This window comes from Drosophila subpulchrella, chromosome 2L (genome assembly GCF_014743375.2).
Source record: "Drosophila subpulchrella strain 33 F10 #4 breed RU33 chromosome 2L, RU_Dsub_v1.1 Primary Assembly, whole genome shotgun sequence".
Classification (NCBI taxonomy): Eukaryota; Metazoa; Arthropoda; class Insecta; order Diptera; family Drosophilidae; genus Drosophila; species Drosophila subpulchrella.
The window spans coordinates 25,722,913-25,740,159 of record NC_050610.1 but is presented as its reverse complement, the minus strand read 5'-3'; the positions used below and the strand labels follow the sequence as shown (position 1 = coordinate 25,740,159).

The 17,247-nt window shown below is 43.8% G+C and overlaps 4 protein-coding genes across 4 annotated transcripts in view; 3 read left to right on the top strand and 1 right to left on the bottom strand.

Moving 5' to 3' along the window:
- Window positions 1-19: 19 nt before the first annotated feature.
- Window positions 20-1,427, bottom strand: LOC119546276 (splicing factor U2af 38 kDa subunit). Its single transcript, XM_037852449.1, has 2 exons — window positions 1,185-1,427; window positions 20-1,105 (listed from the first exon to the last, which is right to left on the bottom strand). Exons 1-2 carry the CDS (start codon window positions 1,226-1,228, stop codon window positions 337-339), a joined length of 813 nt encoding a protein of 270 aa, XP_037708377.1. The 5' UTR covers window positions 1,229-1,427; the 3' UTR covers window positions 20-336.
- Window positions 1,428-2,992: 1,565 nt separating this feature from the next.
- On the top strand, window positions 2,993-5,656 carry LOC119548044 (stress-induced-phosphoprotein 1). Its single transcript, XM_037855122.1, has 4 exons — window positions 2,993-3,153; window positions 3,218-3,500; window positions 3,564-4,671; window positions 5,203-5,656. The coding sequence occupies exons 1-4, from the start codon at window positions 3,145-3,147 to the stop codon at window positions 5,273-5,275; spliced, it is 1,473 nt and encodes a 490-aa protein (XP_037711050.1). The 5' UTR covers window positions 2,993-3,144; the 3' UTR covers window positions 5,276-5,656.
- Window positions 5,657-6,048: 392 nt separating this feature from the next.
- LOC119546757 (phosphatidylinositol 3-kinase regulatory subunit gamma) lies at window positions 6,049-13,366 on the top strand. Its single transcript, XM_037853290.1, has 3 exons — window positions 6,049-6,569; window positions 7,356-8,241; window positions 10,703-13,366. Coding segments are annotated over exons 1-3 (1,518 nt in total). The 5' UTR covers window positions 6,049-6,568; the 3' UTR covers window positions 11,334-13,366.
- Window positions 13,367-15,327: 1,961 nt separating this feature from the next.
- The window catches only part of LOC119547830 (1-phosphatidylinositol 4,5-bisphosphate phosphodiesterase classes I and II), a 46,965-nt gene continuing 45,045 nt past the window's right edge, over window positions 15,328-17,247 (top strand). The window contains exon 1 of the mRNA XM_037854855.1: window positions 15,328-15,746. The gene's annotated coding sequence lies outside the window, so the exon portion shown is untranslated. The remainder of the gene's footprint in view (window positions 15,747-17,247) is intronic.

Here is a 17,247-nt window from a genome sequence, read left to right as displayed (position 1 = left end):
ACCGAATACAGCTTCCAACTTTCTTTTCTGTATACATTTAGTATTACTCAATTTTATTATTACGAATGTGTGTATAGTAAATTACAATTCTAATGGGCGCTCGGTAAAGTATTTCGCGGGGGGTTTGTACATAGGTGGTGGTGGAACACCCCATCATCCTTTCCCTTTCTCCTTCTCATCATCATCTCATCTCATTTCGTTTCGTATCTTCTTCAAAGTGATATAAAAAAACGTGGAAAACTAACGCAGAGAATTAAATACACGATACTTGGCGTTGTTGCTTGTCCGTTGCTTTCTCTCTCAATTGCCACCGTATTGAAAAAATGTCCAGAATAGTTAATACCGTCCACCGCCGCCACCTCCACCGCCGCCTCCTCCTCCGCCACCACCTTTGCGGCGGTCGCGATCGTTGCCGCGATCATTGCCGCCACGCATGTTGTCCCGCTCGTTGTTCAAGTAGTTGCCTCCGCCAACGCCGTCGCCACGGCCCCCACCCCGTCGTCCCGGGGAGCGGGACCGGCTGCGGGAGCCGCGACGGCGACTGCCGGGCGAGCGGGAACGGGAGCGGGCACGGCGGCGGCGTGAGTAGAGGTACCTCCGCAGCTCCCGCGAGATGGGCTTCAAGTGCATGAAGTTGCAGAAGCCGGAGCGGGTGCACTCGCCCATCTCGTACTGCCGACAGCAGGCCTCGCGGAAGTCGGTGACCGGCGAAAGTTCCGAGTAGACCGGCCGACCGCCGAACCACCGGTTGTTCAAATCATTTGCCGCCTTCTCCGCGTCCGCCTCGTTGCGGAATTTGATGTAGACATTGCCGACCAGGTGGTCGCCCAGGTTGTCGCACACGTTCATCTCCTCGATCTCGCCGTACTTGTCCTCGCACTCGACGAACACGTCCTCGAAGAAGTTGTCATAGTGCTCCTGCATCTCCTCGTCAGAGACATTGGCCACCAGATGGGAGCCGTCCGCGGATTTGGCCGAGTTCTGCGGGTTCACGTACAGATTCTGGAGCAGCACCGTCTGCGAGAAGGTGGGCTTGTTGTGGATACGCGAGCACCGGTCGCCGTGGCGGCAGGCGCCTATCTTGAAGTAGAACGAGCAGTTTACCCTGCGGATTGGAAAGTCGAATGGAATTGAGTTAATTTATTGGCCCCGGGAAAATATGTGTGCCATGCGACTCCGCTTACTTGTCCTTTTCCGTGCCAAAAATGGATGCCAAGTACTCGGCCATGTTGGCGGCTCTGCTGTGTCGTTGCTGCGGCCCAAATGTGTAACTTCGCTGCCCGCTTGCCTCTGCGACGCGTTCGAACTGCAATTAGGTGCGGCGCCTGTGTATTTTCTGCCTATTTTCAATTATTTTCGGATGCCGCACGTAGAAAAGCAGCGTCTGGTCGTGTTTTGCACGGCGTTGCCAGCCTCGAATCTAGAGTTGCAACAAAAATCGGTGCTTAGTCGATGCTGGCAATCGATGTTTTTTGTGCAACTATCGATTGTTTCTACTTGAAAAGGGTGAATTTCAAAGAATTGACATTTTGTAAGCTCAGGACCTTATGCTCAGAAATTAATTTAATTTGTATAAATAAAATAAATTCAAAAACATAAACTAGCACTAACTGTACAGAAATCTCTTTAGGCCTAGAGCCTGTTCTCTTCTAGCAAAAACATATTCAAGTTGTATAAATTCAATATTTTAATAACTTGTTCAGACTGGGACTTCTGCCTTTCTATTCCTCAGTCCTCTCGAGTGAGATAATAGCAATTCAGGAAGCCATTAAAATTTGCGTAAAGATGCCAGGCAAACACGTTATATGCTCAGACTCCCTCTCCTCCATCTCCTCGATCACCAACCAAAACAACCATTCGCACTATGCCACCTCAGTCAGAAACCTAGTCACCAAACACTTCCCAAAAATCTCTCTTGTATGGGTACCTAGCCACATAGGACTCGTAGGTAACGAAAACGCAGACGAGGCAGCCAAACTGGCCTCTAAATTTCCATTAACCCTCACTGCCAACAACAACGCCAACGACATTACCCAGCTCTTAAAAAAAGAACTACAAGATAAACTAAAAAAAACAGTCTTAATTCAACATCTTACTGGTACCAACAAATTGCCAAATCATCCACGTAAAACTCCCTGCATAAAAACTCTCCCTTGAGCAGGAGGCAACAAATATTAATAAACAGACTCAGACTAGGACACACAAACCTAACCAATGCCCACTACCTGGACACGGCTAAAAACAATTTGTGCCCATTGTGCAACAACGCACGCATAAATATCCAACATATAATATGTTTTTGCCCCTCCCTCTCCTCACAACGTTCTCAATCCTTCCACAACCTTGATCCCATCCCAGCTATAGCTAACCCCACAATCGACAACTTCAACATCATCTCAAACTTCCTGATCAAAGCTACAATTATTAATAAAATATAATTTAAGTAAAATAAAAATAAAATCAAAAATAAGCATAAAAATAAAACACTGTAAATATCTAACCATGTAGATTATAAGCTAGATTTAAATAGACAAAAGAAAACAAAATGAAATTATACTAAACCAGAAGAGCTGAAGGCCTATAGCTGCTATAGCTCATGATCTCTGTTAGCATTTAGTTTATAATTACTTGTTAGCATTATATAAATAAATAAATAAATAAAAAACTTGTTCTAATTGTAATAAATGAATATTAAATAAATATAGTATTTTATAACAAAGAAACCGTTAAACTGCTCGCCGGTGTGAGTCCTCACTTTCATCCAAGTTCTCAACCGCGCTGGAAACACTCCCTTTTTTACTGACACTTACGTTGGCTTACGTTTTGTTGACACTTACGTTCGCATCTTCCATCTCCCTTTTTTACTGACACTTACGCTGAGGCTGTCTCCCTTTTTTACTGACACTTACGTTTTGCCGACTTACGAAAATATCTCAAAAATCACTGCAAGCGAAATATCGAAGTTATCGAATAATAATAATAATAATAATGACAACTCTGGTGACTTGCTTCTAGAAAAGTCGGCATTTTTCGCATTTTCACATCGCACGGCACATTTTGCAGCGAGTTTCATTCAAAAACTCTTCAACAAAAAAAAGGAAAAAGGACAGCAAGTAGCCAGCGTCATCCGCTCCGCCAGCAGAAATGGACAAGGTGCGTGGGCGGGACAAAGGAGAGGCGTGGTGGTCTAAAATGCTTGCGGTTCTTGTTCTTGCAGGTGAACGAACTCAAGGAAAGGGGCAACCAGGCGCTGAACGCCGAGAAATTCGACGAGGCGGTGGCGGCATACACAGAGGCCATCGCGCTGGATGGTCAGAACCATGTGCTCTACAGCAACCGTTCGGCGGCGTTCGCCAAGGCCGGAAAGTTCCAGGAGGCTCTGGAGGATGCGGAGAAGACCATCCAGCTGAATCCCACCTGGCCGAAGGGTTACTCCCGCAAAGGGGCCGCCGCTGCAGGCCTGCACGACTATATGAAGGCCTTCGAGGCGTACAACGAGGGTAAGTCTCCAGGCTATTATCATGAATCACCCCGACCTAACCTCACTTTGGTTACCCGCACAGGTCTCAAGTACGACCCCACGAACGCCATACTCCTGCAGGGTCGCACGGACATCACGGCCTCGGCCCTGAACTACATGCAATCGCACGGCGATATCCCCATGGACGTAGATCCCCAGCAGACGCGCAGCCGGCGGGCTCCGTCGCCGCCGCCATCGAAGCCCGCTGAGCCCCAGAAGCCCGCCGAGCCGCGGGTGGAGGACATGACCGAGGAGCAGAAGAAGAAGTACTTTGCCAAGAAGGAGAAGGAACTGGGCAACGCCGCCTACAAGAAGAAGGAGTTCGAAACGGCCCTGAAACACTACAACGCTGCCATCGAACACGATCCCACGGATATCACGTTTTACAACAACATAGCTGCCGTTTACTTCGAGCGCAAGGAGTTCGAGGAGTGCATCAAGCAGTGCGAGAAGGGCATCGAGGTCGGTCGCGAGAGTCGCGCCGATTTCAAGCTGATAGCCAAGTCCTTTGCCCGCATCGGGAACACCTATCGCAAGATGGAGAACTACAAGCAAGCCAAGATTTACTACGAGAAGGCCATGTCCGAGCATCGCACGCCTGAGATCAAGACCTCGCTGAGCGAGGTGGAGGCGAAGATCAAGGAGGAGGAGCGAACGGCCTACATCAATCCGGAGAAGGCCGAGGAGGAGAAGGAGCAGGGCAACCACTACTTCAAGAAGGGCGACTACAGCAACGCCGTTAAACACTATACCGAGGCCATCAAGCGCAACCCGGATGACCCCAAGCTGTACAGCAACCGCGCCGCCTGCTACACTAAGCTGGCCGCCTTCGATCTGGGCCTCAAGGACTGCGACTCTTGCATCAAGCTGGACGAAAAGTTCATCAAGGGCTACATCCGCAAGGGCAAGATCTTGCAGGGCATGCAGCAGCAGTCCAAGGCCCAGGCCGCCTACCAAAAGGCCCTTGAGCTAGACCCCAACAACGCGGAGGCCGTCGAGGGCTACCGCCAGTGCTCGATGAACTTCCAGCGCAATCCGCAGGAGGTGCTCAAAAACGCCATGTCTGATCCGGAGATTCAGCAGATCCTCAAGGACCCGGCCATGCGCATGATTTTAGAGCAGATGCAGAACGATCCCAATGCAGTCAAAGAGTAAGTACCTCTATGTGGAGTTATTTGTGGAACACAAGTACCCCATTCTTGTTTTGAAGTTGCCTGTTTCGGGGGGTCAAGGTCTAGAACTTTCGGTTTCCACGGCGAGCTGGCCTATTCGAATTCAATTAGCATTTATTACTAGCTTCGGGGCCTTGTGAATTACATAAGAGTTTTAAACTAGGCAGGTGAATTTGGAAACGAAATGCAATTAATGTTGTACCTTATAAATTTACTTACTTATTCAATTGCATTATTTGCCAGAAAAAAACCATATCTTTAAAATTTTGAGGGCTTGGGTTAAACGATTAGAATATCTTTATAATTTAATGATCATATATAATTGCCTGATATTTATAGACTGAAAAGGAAGGGTGTCAGAAAATAACTCTTTATCAATGTTATGTTATGTTATTATTAAGTGCTTTGGGCAGAAACCAGAAACCGTGCATATTTCGATTTCACCCCCTACCTACTTCGGGTACAAAAGTGTTTTGAACTCGCTTTTAATTAACAACCTTTATTTTGCAGACACTTGCAGAATCCAGCCATCGCCGATAAGATAATGAAACTGCTGGAATCGGGCATTATTCAGATACACTAGGCACTCCACCCCAAAAAAAGAACACACTCCCTCACACTCACCAACTCACACACAAACCATATTGATAAACATTCAGGAGACAAACCCCCAACAATACGCATTATACAAAATTTATGGCACCTCTAAGCTGGTTAACTATGTATCGTTTTTGATGAAACGGGCCACAATTAATGCTAAACGTAATTACCTTAGAAATCGCAACGCCTAAATGCAGAACGACGATAAACTACCACTAACTAAAGAAATTTAAACTAAAAGGAGAAAACAAAATCATTGATAAATGTCTGCCTAGTTGATTTACGCAGATGGAAGGAGTAGGCTCCAAACGTCAAGGTTCTTATTTTCTTACTACAATAAATATGCTGTAGCTTAGCTCTAAAATAAGTTTTTGAATGTAAAATAAATGAGTCAAAGAATGGTAGGTCTTGACTTTGAATTTGCCGCCATGGTGTTGAAAAGTGGGTGTTTAAGTGTTGAGCACTGCAGCAGATTTTGATCATACGTTTCTTCCAGGACTGCCAAGCTGGAAACGGCTACTGATTCGAATTTAATTAGTTAGAGTAATATAATTGTGAAAAATGGTAACAAACATTAATGGTACTCTAAGCTGATGCTTAGAGTGATATTATGTAAGTAGCTGTATTATTAAGTTCCCCGGAAACTTGGGACCAGTCGACAGCCCTGTCCGCTTACGTCATTAGCCTGGCCATTACGTCGTTTCGCCCTGGCCAACACAGGAAACTGCCAGTGTTGGCAAGCACCTGTGGGCAGCTTACTCGCAGCAAGTGGCATGGCAACAACAGCGCTGTCCAACACCGCACGATTTCTACCCGAAAATAATGGTGTGCTGATATATTGTGATTAAACCCGATTTCTGTCGTCCAAAAGCGCCGTTCGAGAATGTGTTGCACCAGCTGCAGTTGAAAGGAACCCACGCCGACGAGAAGATCCGAAAAGTGCGTAAAGGGCACCAAAATCCGAACCCTAAGCCAACCATTTTTTAACCAGTGTGTCGCAGTGTCCATCGTGTGCGTTGGTGTTGGTGCGTAAATGCGTGCGTGTGCGTCGCTCGTTGTGTGTGTGTGAGTGTTCCGTCGAATCGCGAAATCGAGAATATAGAAAGATGTGCTCCATTCGCTGGTGGTGGTGAGCTATAGCAAAGGCTATATAGCCAGCCGACGAGCGAGTAGTCCCCGCAACAAAAGTCCACATCCAGATCCACAGCTTTCGTGCACTCCAGCATCCAAGTCGCAAGAGTTTCGACCCATTGAAAACCCCACAAGGGCCACAAAAAGTAAGTATTTGCGTTTCGGGGGCGCTTGGCAACAGGCCCGAGTGCGTTAGAGCGGGAGGGCGCTAGCGGGGCGCCCGGCGGCGAGAGCGAGAGGTCGATAGAGAGAGCCGGGACGCCAGCGATTACATGCCTCGTTTTTACACAGAGTTGTTGTTTTTGTCGTTTTTGCTGTTGGTAGCAATATGTGGCCAATATTTGTTAATGGGCTGGGAAGAAATCGGGGCCCTCGGATACCGCTCCTTGCCAAGACATCGATTTCTCTAAAGATTCTACTCCATTTACAGCTGATTCACAGTCATATGCGTTGCCATAATATCATTGTAGACAATAAGAGTTCAGCTTTTATAGAATGACCATTGGGGACATTGATTTCCTCGGTACAATTTTGGGAAACAACAAGTTAATATACACTTTTACCAAGTTTTAATAATTTGCATACAAGCGATCAACATACAATGCTAAGTTAGGATGGAGATAACTTGGAATTCGTTAGGAAAAATTTGTTGGTTTCAGGAATTACCTGAAATTTTCCGACTGGAAATGTAGAAAAAGTAATAATGTTCTAGATTTTTATCAAATATTAATAAAATTCGAAATTCTGGCACAAAGCATCTTGCATATTTTCTAAATCATATAAGATGGTTAGGACCCATTTTAGCTGACTGTATTATTTCGGCATTTACTCCTAAGTAGAAATATTATCCAAAGGCAAAGGCGGAAAGTTATATGCTTCACCTAATCCCACTCTTTATCGCTAGTGCTACAACTATTTTTCGTATCTTTCAGTGATACCCTCCCCGCTGCACTACTCGACGATGCGGCCACAGGCGCCCGGATCGCTGGTCGATCCCAACGAGGACGAGCTGCGCCTGGCGCCTTGGTACTGGGGCCGGATATCGCGGGAGGAGGCCAAGGGCATCCTGCACGGAAAGCCGGACGGCAGCTTCCTGGTGCGCGACGCCCTCTCCAAAAAGGGCGAATACACCCTCACCCTGATGAAGGACGGGAGCGAGAAGCTGATCAAGATCTGCCACATGGACCGCATGTACGGGTTCATCGAAACGAAGCTCTTTAACTCGGTGGTGGAGATGGTCAACTACTACAAGGAAAACTCGCTGAGCATGTACAACAAGGCGCTGGACATCACGCTGAGTAACCCGATAGTGCGCACCTGCGAGGACGAGGACTCCCAGCCGCACGGGGATCTCTGTCTGCTGAGCAACGACTTCATCCGCACCTGTCAGCTGCTCCAGAACCTTGAGCAGAATCTGGAGCAGAAGAGGAACTCCTTCAACGCGATTCGAGAGGAGCTGCTGGAGAAGAAGCTGCACCAGAATGTATTCGGGAATGCGGAGAAGATGTTCCGCAATCAAATCAAGCTCAACGAATCCTTCATGAAGGCGCCTGCGGACGGACCATCCACAGAGGTGGGAGGAGCCGGCGACGAAGGCCCCGGATCCGCATCCGCTGCGGCCAATGCCAATGCTCGCCGAAGTCTGCAGGAGAACAAACAAAGCCTGATCAGTCTGCTCGAGGCGCTGCAGGCCAAGGGGCAGGTCCTCAATCAGTACATGGAGGGCAAGAAGAAGGAGGAGCTGCTGCTCGAGCGACAGATCAACGCCCTCAAGCCGGAACTGCAGTTACTGCAGTTGCGCAAGGACAAGTACATTGAGTAAGTCCGGTTTTAAAACTATGCCAAGCTCTTAACTTAAGAACCTTTTCCAAGGTAACAATAGTTATGGGAATAGATGGAGATTTGTAATAGTTTTGTGTGTAACCTGTTCGGAGAACAGTTCATAATGGAATAATGGTGTACTGGCTTTAGGTAATGCTTTTTAGGTAAATACAAATATTGAGGAGTTTCTTTCACCAGGCCGCAATATGAGTGCAGTTTGCAGTTTTCAGCCAGAGAGGGAAGGAATTTTAATGCCACTCAACGGTTCTGGTTCATTTTACACGCGGCTCAGTTGGCCGATCACTCATTCTGTCCAAGTGTCGGCAGCTCGTCTGACCGATACGATACGATACCGATAATAATGGCATAACACTGTTAGTGGCAGCGCTTCCGCTCCCGCTCATCTCCCGGATTCTCCACGCCAGCGAAGAATCTACGTGCCTGGCCAGCCGCCTTTCCATTCACTCCCTGGCATGCGATTTTCCTGCCATACAGGCAAGCTTCCTACGTGAAAATCTTTACAGATATTTTAACCAATGTTCGTTACTCACATAGAGCCAGGTATATTTTCTGCTGGAGGGGATGATTAAAAAGCCCCCTCCTAGCTTGAATATTTAGTTACCTTTTCAAAGCATGCTTATCTGCCTGGTTGGCGTCTTGGATTTTGGTCTTCAAATCAAGGCCTTTATCGGGTTGATAATATGTGCAATATTTATTTATATGCGAAGTTTTATCAAGGTCATTTTGTATGGGGGTAACTTTTGAATTCAATATAAAACGTTGAAGAATTTCTTTCAAATATTTGGAGAACCCCTTATCGGGTGTTTCGTGGGTATGCCTTTAGCCTTACGGACTGGCTGTTTGCATATCAAGGTCACAAAATAAAAATAATTAAACATACAAAATGCATTAAGTTTAAACTTTTAACTTTCGGTATGAAGAGATTTCTGTAGCCCTGTAAGTATAACAAAAAAAATCTTATTTCACTCAATTGATTTCTGCAAAACAACCGACCGCATGGGGTATTTGGTCCCCTTAATTTTTTGTGATTACTGAAACTTGTTAGTTTCTTTGGTTTCATCTACGCGCTTCCCACAATCTCCGGCAATTCTGTTGTAGGGCGAAAAGCGAAAAGCAAGAGGTGACTTTCGCCTAGCAACAGGCCTTTACATTTGAGAGTACGTCATCGTTGGATGAGCTTGCTCGGTTTCTATGGGTATTACCTAGAGTGTGGAAGCGGAGCGAGTGATAGCGTTAGGAAAGTGCCAAGGGGAGGGGAGGCCTCTAGATAAGGTTAGCGCCCTGCTAAAGATAGCTCGCTTATCAGACATTATAAGTCTGCCGAGTGCTTAATACTTTTTTAAAGCTTCTTCCCTTCTATATACCCAGTGTCTTTGTATAAAATTCTTTTCGCAAACCCTTGCTGGTCTCGAGGCTTTTGTGTCTCTAAACTTGCCGAGATTAGGCCACCACCGTCATGAGATAAAAGCCTGGGAGTCGCCTTTTCTCCCACTTGACTCCGCCCAGATTAGATACAAGTCTTTCGGCGGGGTACTAAGGTTTTATGCGTTGTCCTATCTCGATTTCATCCCTCTAATGATCCATGATATCACCCTGCCTTGTGCTTATCGCGCCCCTGGAACTTAGTCACTTGGATAGCCGCCGGGCAACAAAGAACCCCCCATTGCCTGATCGTCCGATCGTGATGCGGAAACCCGCGGGTCTAGACTTTCGTAGACCGAACGGCGGCCGGAACACGGCAGTCGCATTTGGTTATCAAGAGTATCGCCGTCAGTTGAAATTGCACACGGTTAGATGAGGCATCGATATCAGGGCAAATCAACCCTAATGACTGGTCATCGGTATCGCTATAGATCAGAATTAGTTGATAGCTAGTCCACGAAAGACATACTCCTGCCAAGCACAGAAAATCATTTTTGCATTAAGAGATCACTATCATTAGTTTGTTTATTTGACTTACCAAAATTTTTCCAAAGAAGCTGTGGTATTAATTTCTTCAAATTAGGAAAATTTAATCGATTAAATTTGGAACATCATACAGATACACAATTTTTATTAAAAGCTGATAAGATAAGAAGGCATCGTCATCAGGGTAAAACGAACGTCATTGCAAATTAGCCACGCCTAGAAGGTCACGTACACCACACGCCTCCAAGAAAAAGTTTAAGTTGTGTTTCATAAAGTGGTGAAACAACATATTAAAAACCATTTCATCATCATCCCAAACCGTTTTCCACATCAAAGTACCAACGGGAGTTTAACTTTAGCAAACACTTGAGTATTCAGGACTAGTGGAGCTTACTTACTAAGAGCCCACAAATGTGTTCCCTAACACATTGTGTCTTGGACAAATTTCTCTTGTAATGCTTAACAGATTCCGTAGAAATAATATCTGAGCTCATCTAACTATCGGACACTCTTCTCTTGTTACCCTTAGGCGCCTGAAAGGCTTCAACCTCAAGGACGACGATCTGAAGACGATCCTGGAGATGGGCTTCGATAAGTGGCTGCAGCGCCACGAGACAGTCTCGAATCAGCCCCACAGCAACGAATCCCTCTGGCTGCTGAAGGACGCCAAGCGCAGAGATGCAGAGGATCTACTCAAGGGCTCGCCACCGGGCACCTTCCTGATTCGGGTCAGGGATGCGGGTCACTACGCTCTGTCCATCTCCTGCAAGAACACCGTGCATCACTGCATTATTTACGAGACGAATAGCGGTTTCGGGTTCGCCGCCCCCTACAACATATACCCCTCGCTGAAGAAGCTGGTGGAGCACTATGCCAACAATTCACTGGAGGAGCACAACGACACGCTGACCACGACGTTGCGCTGGCCCGTCTTGTACTGGAATCAGAATGCCCAGCAGATTCTGACCCAGTTGCAGGAGGAGATGGAGCTGGAGTACGAGCAGGCGCCCACACTGAGGCTACCCCCGATGATGGGCAGCAGTGCTCCGATTCCCGTGAGTCGGTCCCGGGACCACGACCAGGTGGACGGCATCGGAAGCCTCGAGGCGGAGTCGGCTCCCGCCTCCATTTCGCCCTCGAACTTCAGCACTTCGCAGTAGGAGCTGCGGACCCAATCTCCCGCTGAACGAGCCCTCAACCTCAGGCTAGCTATCTATCTCTCTAAATCTAAAGCCCTAACTCTCTATCTCTAGATATTAACGCGGTTGCGGTCCAAATAATAGCACTGCAGGCTCTGTCTAAAGGCTTAAACTTGATATGTCAGTGTAGTTCTTTCGTCGAAAGTCAAACAGTTTCGTTTTAGGTTCAAAGTTAAACAAAGAAATCCCGTCTTACAGCCGTTCTTCATAAGAATAACCCAATAGGAGCTGCACGCGATTACTTGAAAACGTATTCAGATTAGTAATTTAACTGCCCTGTCACAAAGTTATTTCCTTAACTTAGCGCTTCAGCTATTCGAGTTGAGAGTCAAAGTAACACTTGTTACTAATGTTACACTTGTAATGCTATTATTTCGGCCATCCTCAAGTATGTACATCGGCATATTCAGGCTAAATATCTGTGCACGATTGTTTTTTGTGTGTGATGGATGGCGCTGGCAGTCCAACTGCCACGCTTTTCCCCAAGTATCAAAAGGCTCCGAAAACAGAAAAAAACACACTTTTGGTGATCATGTTTGATGTCTTGCTAGAAGCTTTTGGTCGAAGAACGAAATTTTCTTATTGAGAAAGTAATCTTATAATAATACGAGTATGATTAATTTTATATACATATATATTTTTTGTAATACTGCATTTCGCGTGATAATTGATAAGTCATGCTATCTGTTGTTGTATCAACGCCCTCTCCCGTATCCCCTACAATTGTTGTTATCACGCTGCGCGTTGTCTAAAGGGGCGGGGCAGGATCGTGAAGAAATGTTCTGCATTTCTTCAGCACATTTTGTCGTGTTCATGTAAATATTCTAAAAACGAAACAAAGGAGCAGCCAGCCAGCCGCTTGCGAAACGTTTGCGAAATCAGGTTAAGGTTTTGATAACCGACCCCGCAACGCTCTTGGGCCCCCACCCCTTGCTCTAATATTTGTTGTTATATTATGATTGATTTAAAGTAGTTTTAAGTGAAATCTACGTACGTTTACTCGATGTGATCAGTTGATTGTTGCTAAAATAGTGCTTTCCTTTAATTTTTTGTCGTTTTTTTTTTCAATACAAAGCCTTAATTTTCATAAAAACACAAACACACAACACATAAACACTCAGTTGAAACAAAGAAAAATAAATGTACAAAGGAAAAAATAAATTCAAGAGAACTTCACACAGATACACAAAAAAGAGCAGCAACAAGAAAAAAACAAAAACAAAGTGCAATCGAAAATGTAATAATTAAACTTTTAACGTTTGTTAATTTATACAAGGAAAGAAACAGGAAAAAGACAAAAAGTTGCCCATTTATAACAAATCGCTGATTAAGTTTTTTTTACACAACTGATATATAGCATATACATGAAATGCATGCTTAACCCTGCTAGGCGGTTTCAAAGATACTCTTTCCCAACGAATTTTGAATTCAACAAGTTGGTTTAACATAGTTTGTTTCTTGTGCAATTAATAACTATATTGTTGTAATCTTTTCAATGTAATGCATATTTTTTGTTTAACGTTAAAATTATAGTTGGGAAAGGGTATTTTCTCAGCTTACCTTGTTCTCTTGTGCCACCCTAATGTTCTAAGCCAGGTGAAAACTTTTGAGCTTCCCGTTGCATTCTCCCCAAAATTGGTATTGAAATCGAGCTATCCACTTACAAACACACACAAACACAAACACTGGCGCGTCTTTCAGATATTCAGATATTTATACGTTTAATTCCTAATTTAACTTATTTAACTCGTAACATGTGTGTTTCACTTTGCTTAAATTCTATGAGATTTTGGCGGATCTCGTACGTTGTAGTATTTATAAGTTTTAAATTTAGTTTGTAAAGTGCGTTTCAAACAAAATACAAATGGAAAAACAAAAAACAAACAAGTAGCGTTGGAAGATTAAATGTATTCAAAATATGATTGATCGATATCGGTAATGATTGATAACTGATAGATGATGACTTTTTGCCATACCTAAATGTTAAATGGAAATATTTGTGAAGTTTTTCTATCTTTGCTTCTCGTCTGCATTTTTGGCGCAGGCCCGAACAAGAAGAATTAAAAATGATAACAATGGAAGGCGACGAAACTAAATGTGAAACGAATTGCAAATTTGTTGTATTTTTTTATATGAATATATATATATATATAGATATTTAACCATACATACTTATTAAATATGTATGCTCTAGAATGCTATATGTTGTAGATCGTAAGCTGTATGTTGTAGATCTTTAAGCGCTAACAGAAACCACAAAGGAAACAACAACAACCATTTTTTGTAGTAGTTTTTTAAAGAGACGGAAAAAGCGAAGAAAACATTGTATGTATTTGTATTTGTGTCTAAACAAAATGTTCGTAAATAACACAAACAAGAAGAAACCTTAATAAAACCGAAAGAAAAATAACCTGCATCAGGAGTTCATATATAAGTTCCAGATACCTAAAGTATTGACCGATTCTTCAGTTGTGATGGAACTTTTTACAGGTTTCCTGATGACTTTGCTCGGGGTTTCTGCTTTCAATGAACCCTCATCGACTGTAATCCGCTGAGCTGAGCGAAAAGTTATCGCAAAAAATGGAGAAAAACGAACAAAAAGCGTATATCACGAGTCCGCCGATCGGTAGAAAACATGCACTCCATAAGTGACTGCCTTCCAATTTCGGGGGAATCGTAATAGAGTGACCCAGATATCAGGCTTATAGCTAGTGCTCTGATCCTTTCTTGCATAGGTTCTCAGCCGACTTTCCACGGATCTTTTGGGATTTAAGTAAACAGAACCAGGTTTTTGGATTAATCTAAAGGTATAAATAGCTTCTTTCTATAGAACCGCAGAAAGAAAGGAAAAACAACTTAAAGAAAACATTTTACAGTTTTAAAAGCCAGTTCATTTTTGATTCAAAAAAGCGTAGTCTGATATATTTATGCTGAAGCTTACAAAACTGTCATATTAAATTACTAAATTAATAAATGATCGATGGGGTTTGGATAAAGGTCAAGACTGTGCACGATATTTTGCTATCTTTTGCATGCAACAAGTGAATTGGAAGATAAACTGCCCTACCACAACAGACTTGTAGAAGAAAGGCTTTAGCTCAAAACAAGCATATTTTATTTAACAACATTGCAGCGTCGTCTACTGCATATTGCACTATTAAATTGATGCCTGTCAGAAGATCGACAATATAATGATTTGGATCCCAAACAAATTCGTCTAATCTTAAAAAAATTATAATATTCCTATTGACAGTAACCGGAGATTTAAGTGGTGGCCAGCGTATGGATTGGATCTTCTGCCGAAGATCAGAGAGTTCTGGACTTAAAATATTTCTCTTCATATTGGTTACGCTTAAATTTGTTACCGGCACATGTCCTGAAGATGTCCTGATCCACTCTAATCTTTGTACAAGAGGAGAGGATCTCCCCACCACTTAGGATTATATTCGTGATGATGCTTTATTCTGTTACTCAGATGATCAGTGTCCACCCGTTGATAATAATTATTGCTATATGGGTCAGCATTTCAAATACATTCTTGATCGCAGCAAAATCAGCCGTTTCCAAGTTCATGATATCTGGTAGTAATAATAATTATTTGATTGTTTAATCAACTATATGATTTGAAAAGCCGCTCATTTGAGTATTGTAGCTCGCAGTTTTTGGGTGTTGGCGGACAGTGTTAAGAAACCAACAATGGTATAACAAGCTACAAATACAAAACTTAGTTCAATTTTTATAAATTTAAAGTCGTTTTATTATCGATTAAAATTGTATTTCAAGGATTTGTTAAAATTCAACACTTTTCACTTGATCTGTGACTAAAGAAGTTATCAAAGCTTTATTTAATTTGGCTATAAAATAGCTAAGCCATAACAGCTGAAGTTTCAGCACCATTTGGTATTTTCCAACGGTGCCGCCTGCGGTCACACTAGCCAACAGATTTTCGGGCTGCGCTGCGGCAGTGGCAGCGTTTTTTACTCGCCGTCGCGTTTTTTGGGCTTTCGGGATTGTTTTTTTGTTTTGAATTGTTGACACATCTCCGGCGTGTTTCGAGGCTTTTTGGATTCCAGAATAGCGTACGGGTACCAGGATAAGGCAGAGGATAAGTGCCGCGTGCTAGTGACGAAAATAAACCAAAACAAACGCAGCGTGTGACTTTGCGCTTTGTGTTTGCTAGGTGATGCTGCAACAAAAACAGTAATAACAAAAACAACAACAACAACAACAGGAATTCCCGCAAAAATCTCGCCAAACTTTAAATTGCTTGCAAGAGAACAACAATTCATTTTTTTTTCATAATTACTTCATAACAGAGTGTCGCTCTCTCGCTCGCTCCGGAAAAGCTCAGCTTTGGCTCTCTCTCTCGCTCAGGTAATTAAATGTGTTTAATTCTATTAACCTTTAAATAATAAATAAGGAAACTTGGGCTATGGTAAGAGGGTGTGCGCAGGGAGTGGAATCAAAATTTAAGAATGCAAACAAATTATTGAATAACACAACATGACATTAAAACAAGCGAAGGCAGGTGCTCGCTCTCTCTTTCCCTCTCTCTAAGTGGATCGGCTCTAAGCTTTAAGATGCCGTAATCTCGGTTATTTACTCCCCGGGGGGTGGAGTAAGGGGTGGGGGCCAGCTGTGGGTGGTGGGGGGCCTAATCGATCGGTGGGAGTGATCTCATTGCCTTGCCTTTGTACTGAGCTAATCAATGCCGCTTATCAGGCGCTCAGGGGTTAGGAAGGGTCAGCAGTGGCGCGGGTGGCAGTGGGGGAGCGGGCCAAGAGAGAGTCCCGGGAGAGCATCGGGCGCTCCAAACTCTTTCACTCTCTTTCGAGAACTAAGTCGGTGAAGTTTCCAAGTTAGAAATATACCTTCGAATTGTCTAAGGACCGTTTTAAACCTAGAAAACGTATGGATGTACGGTGTTTAAAAGCAACTATTTTAATATTACTAAAGCAGAACGATGTATTTCTAAAATAAGATATGACTAGCGCTATAATTTGTTTTTAACAAATAACATTTTTAATGTACTTACTCACATTATTTATTATCACTCGTTTCTTAAAAATCTTCGAACGTTAGTTTTACCCAATAATAAATGTTCTGTACTAAATACAATATTTTTAATATTTAATTCCGAATATCTTATGATAAACTTTTCGTACATTGTTATATTTACCAAATTACCCAACGAAAAATACAAGACTAATAGGGCACTATACATCTATTTGGGACTTCGAGCTCTTTAACCCTGTTTCTGCCTCCTACCAATTTTCCTTCTTGACTTTCCATATGCCTGTTGTTCTCCCATAATTCTGTCATTATCTTGCCGTATATTTGCCGCCTCTTCCACTTCAATTGCCCTACTCCCCCAACACCTCGCCGCACATGTCCCCCAACGAAAAACAACAACCAGAACAACACGTTGTAAATTATTTTTGTGGGCCGCGCCCAGGCGCCATTAAAAAGGCAAAAGAAATTTCGGAGAGACGAGGGGAGAGGTGGGAGTGTGCGGTGAATACAAGTGTATAATACTGGCAGAACATATCGTACATAACTTTAATTACAATAACCACGCGTCATCGCAAAGTGGGGCCTTTCACCCCTGACCTCCCACCCGCTTTCGCTTTCTCTTTCTCTCAGCCACGCGTAGCTGGAGACCCTCCCACCACCACCCCCCAATCAATCCTTCGGGTTCAACCTTTCACCTGCCCACTCAGCGCTCGGCGCTCAACGCTCTATAAATAAATCTCATTAATAAATTAAACGTTTTAGCGCAGGAAATTCCTTCTCCAGCACCCACAACCTAACCCCAAACCGCCCTGCATTATATTAAAATTTCCTCGAGAGACGCTCGTGTTCACAAACAGACCCG

Coding starts and splice junctions, on each gene's coding strand:
- LOC119546276 (XM_037852449.1), bottom strand. CDS start 1,228: ATGGCCGAGTACTTGGCATCCATTTTTGGCACGGAAAAGGACAA. Junction 1,106..1,184: donor TTTGGCACGGAAAAGGACAA/GTAAGCGGAGTC, acceptor TCCAATCCGCAG/GGTAAACTGCTCGTTCTACT.
- LOC119548044 (XM_037855122.1), top strand. Junction 3,501..3,563: donor CTTCGAGGCGTACAACGAGG/GTAAGTCTCCAG, acceptor TTACCCGCACAG/GTCTCAAGTACGACCCCACG. Junction 4,672..5,202: donor GATCCCAATGCAGTCAAAGA/GTAAGTACCTCT, acceptor TTTATTTTGCAG/ACACTTGCAGAATCCAGCCA.
- LOC119546757 (XM_037853290.1), top strand. Junction 8,242..10,702: donor CGCAAGGACAAGTACATTGA/GTAAGTCCGGTT, acceptor TGTTACCCTTAG/GCGCCTGAAAGGCTTCAACC.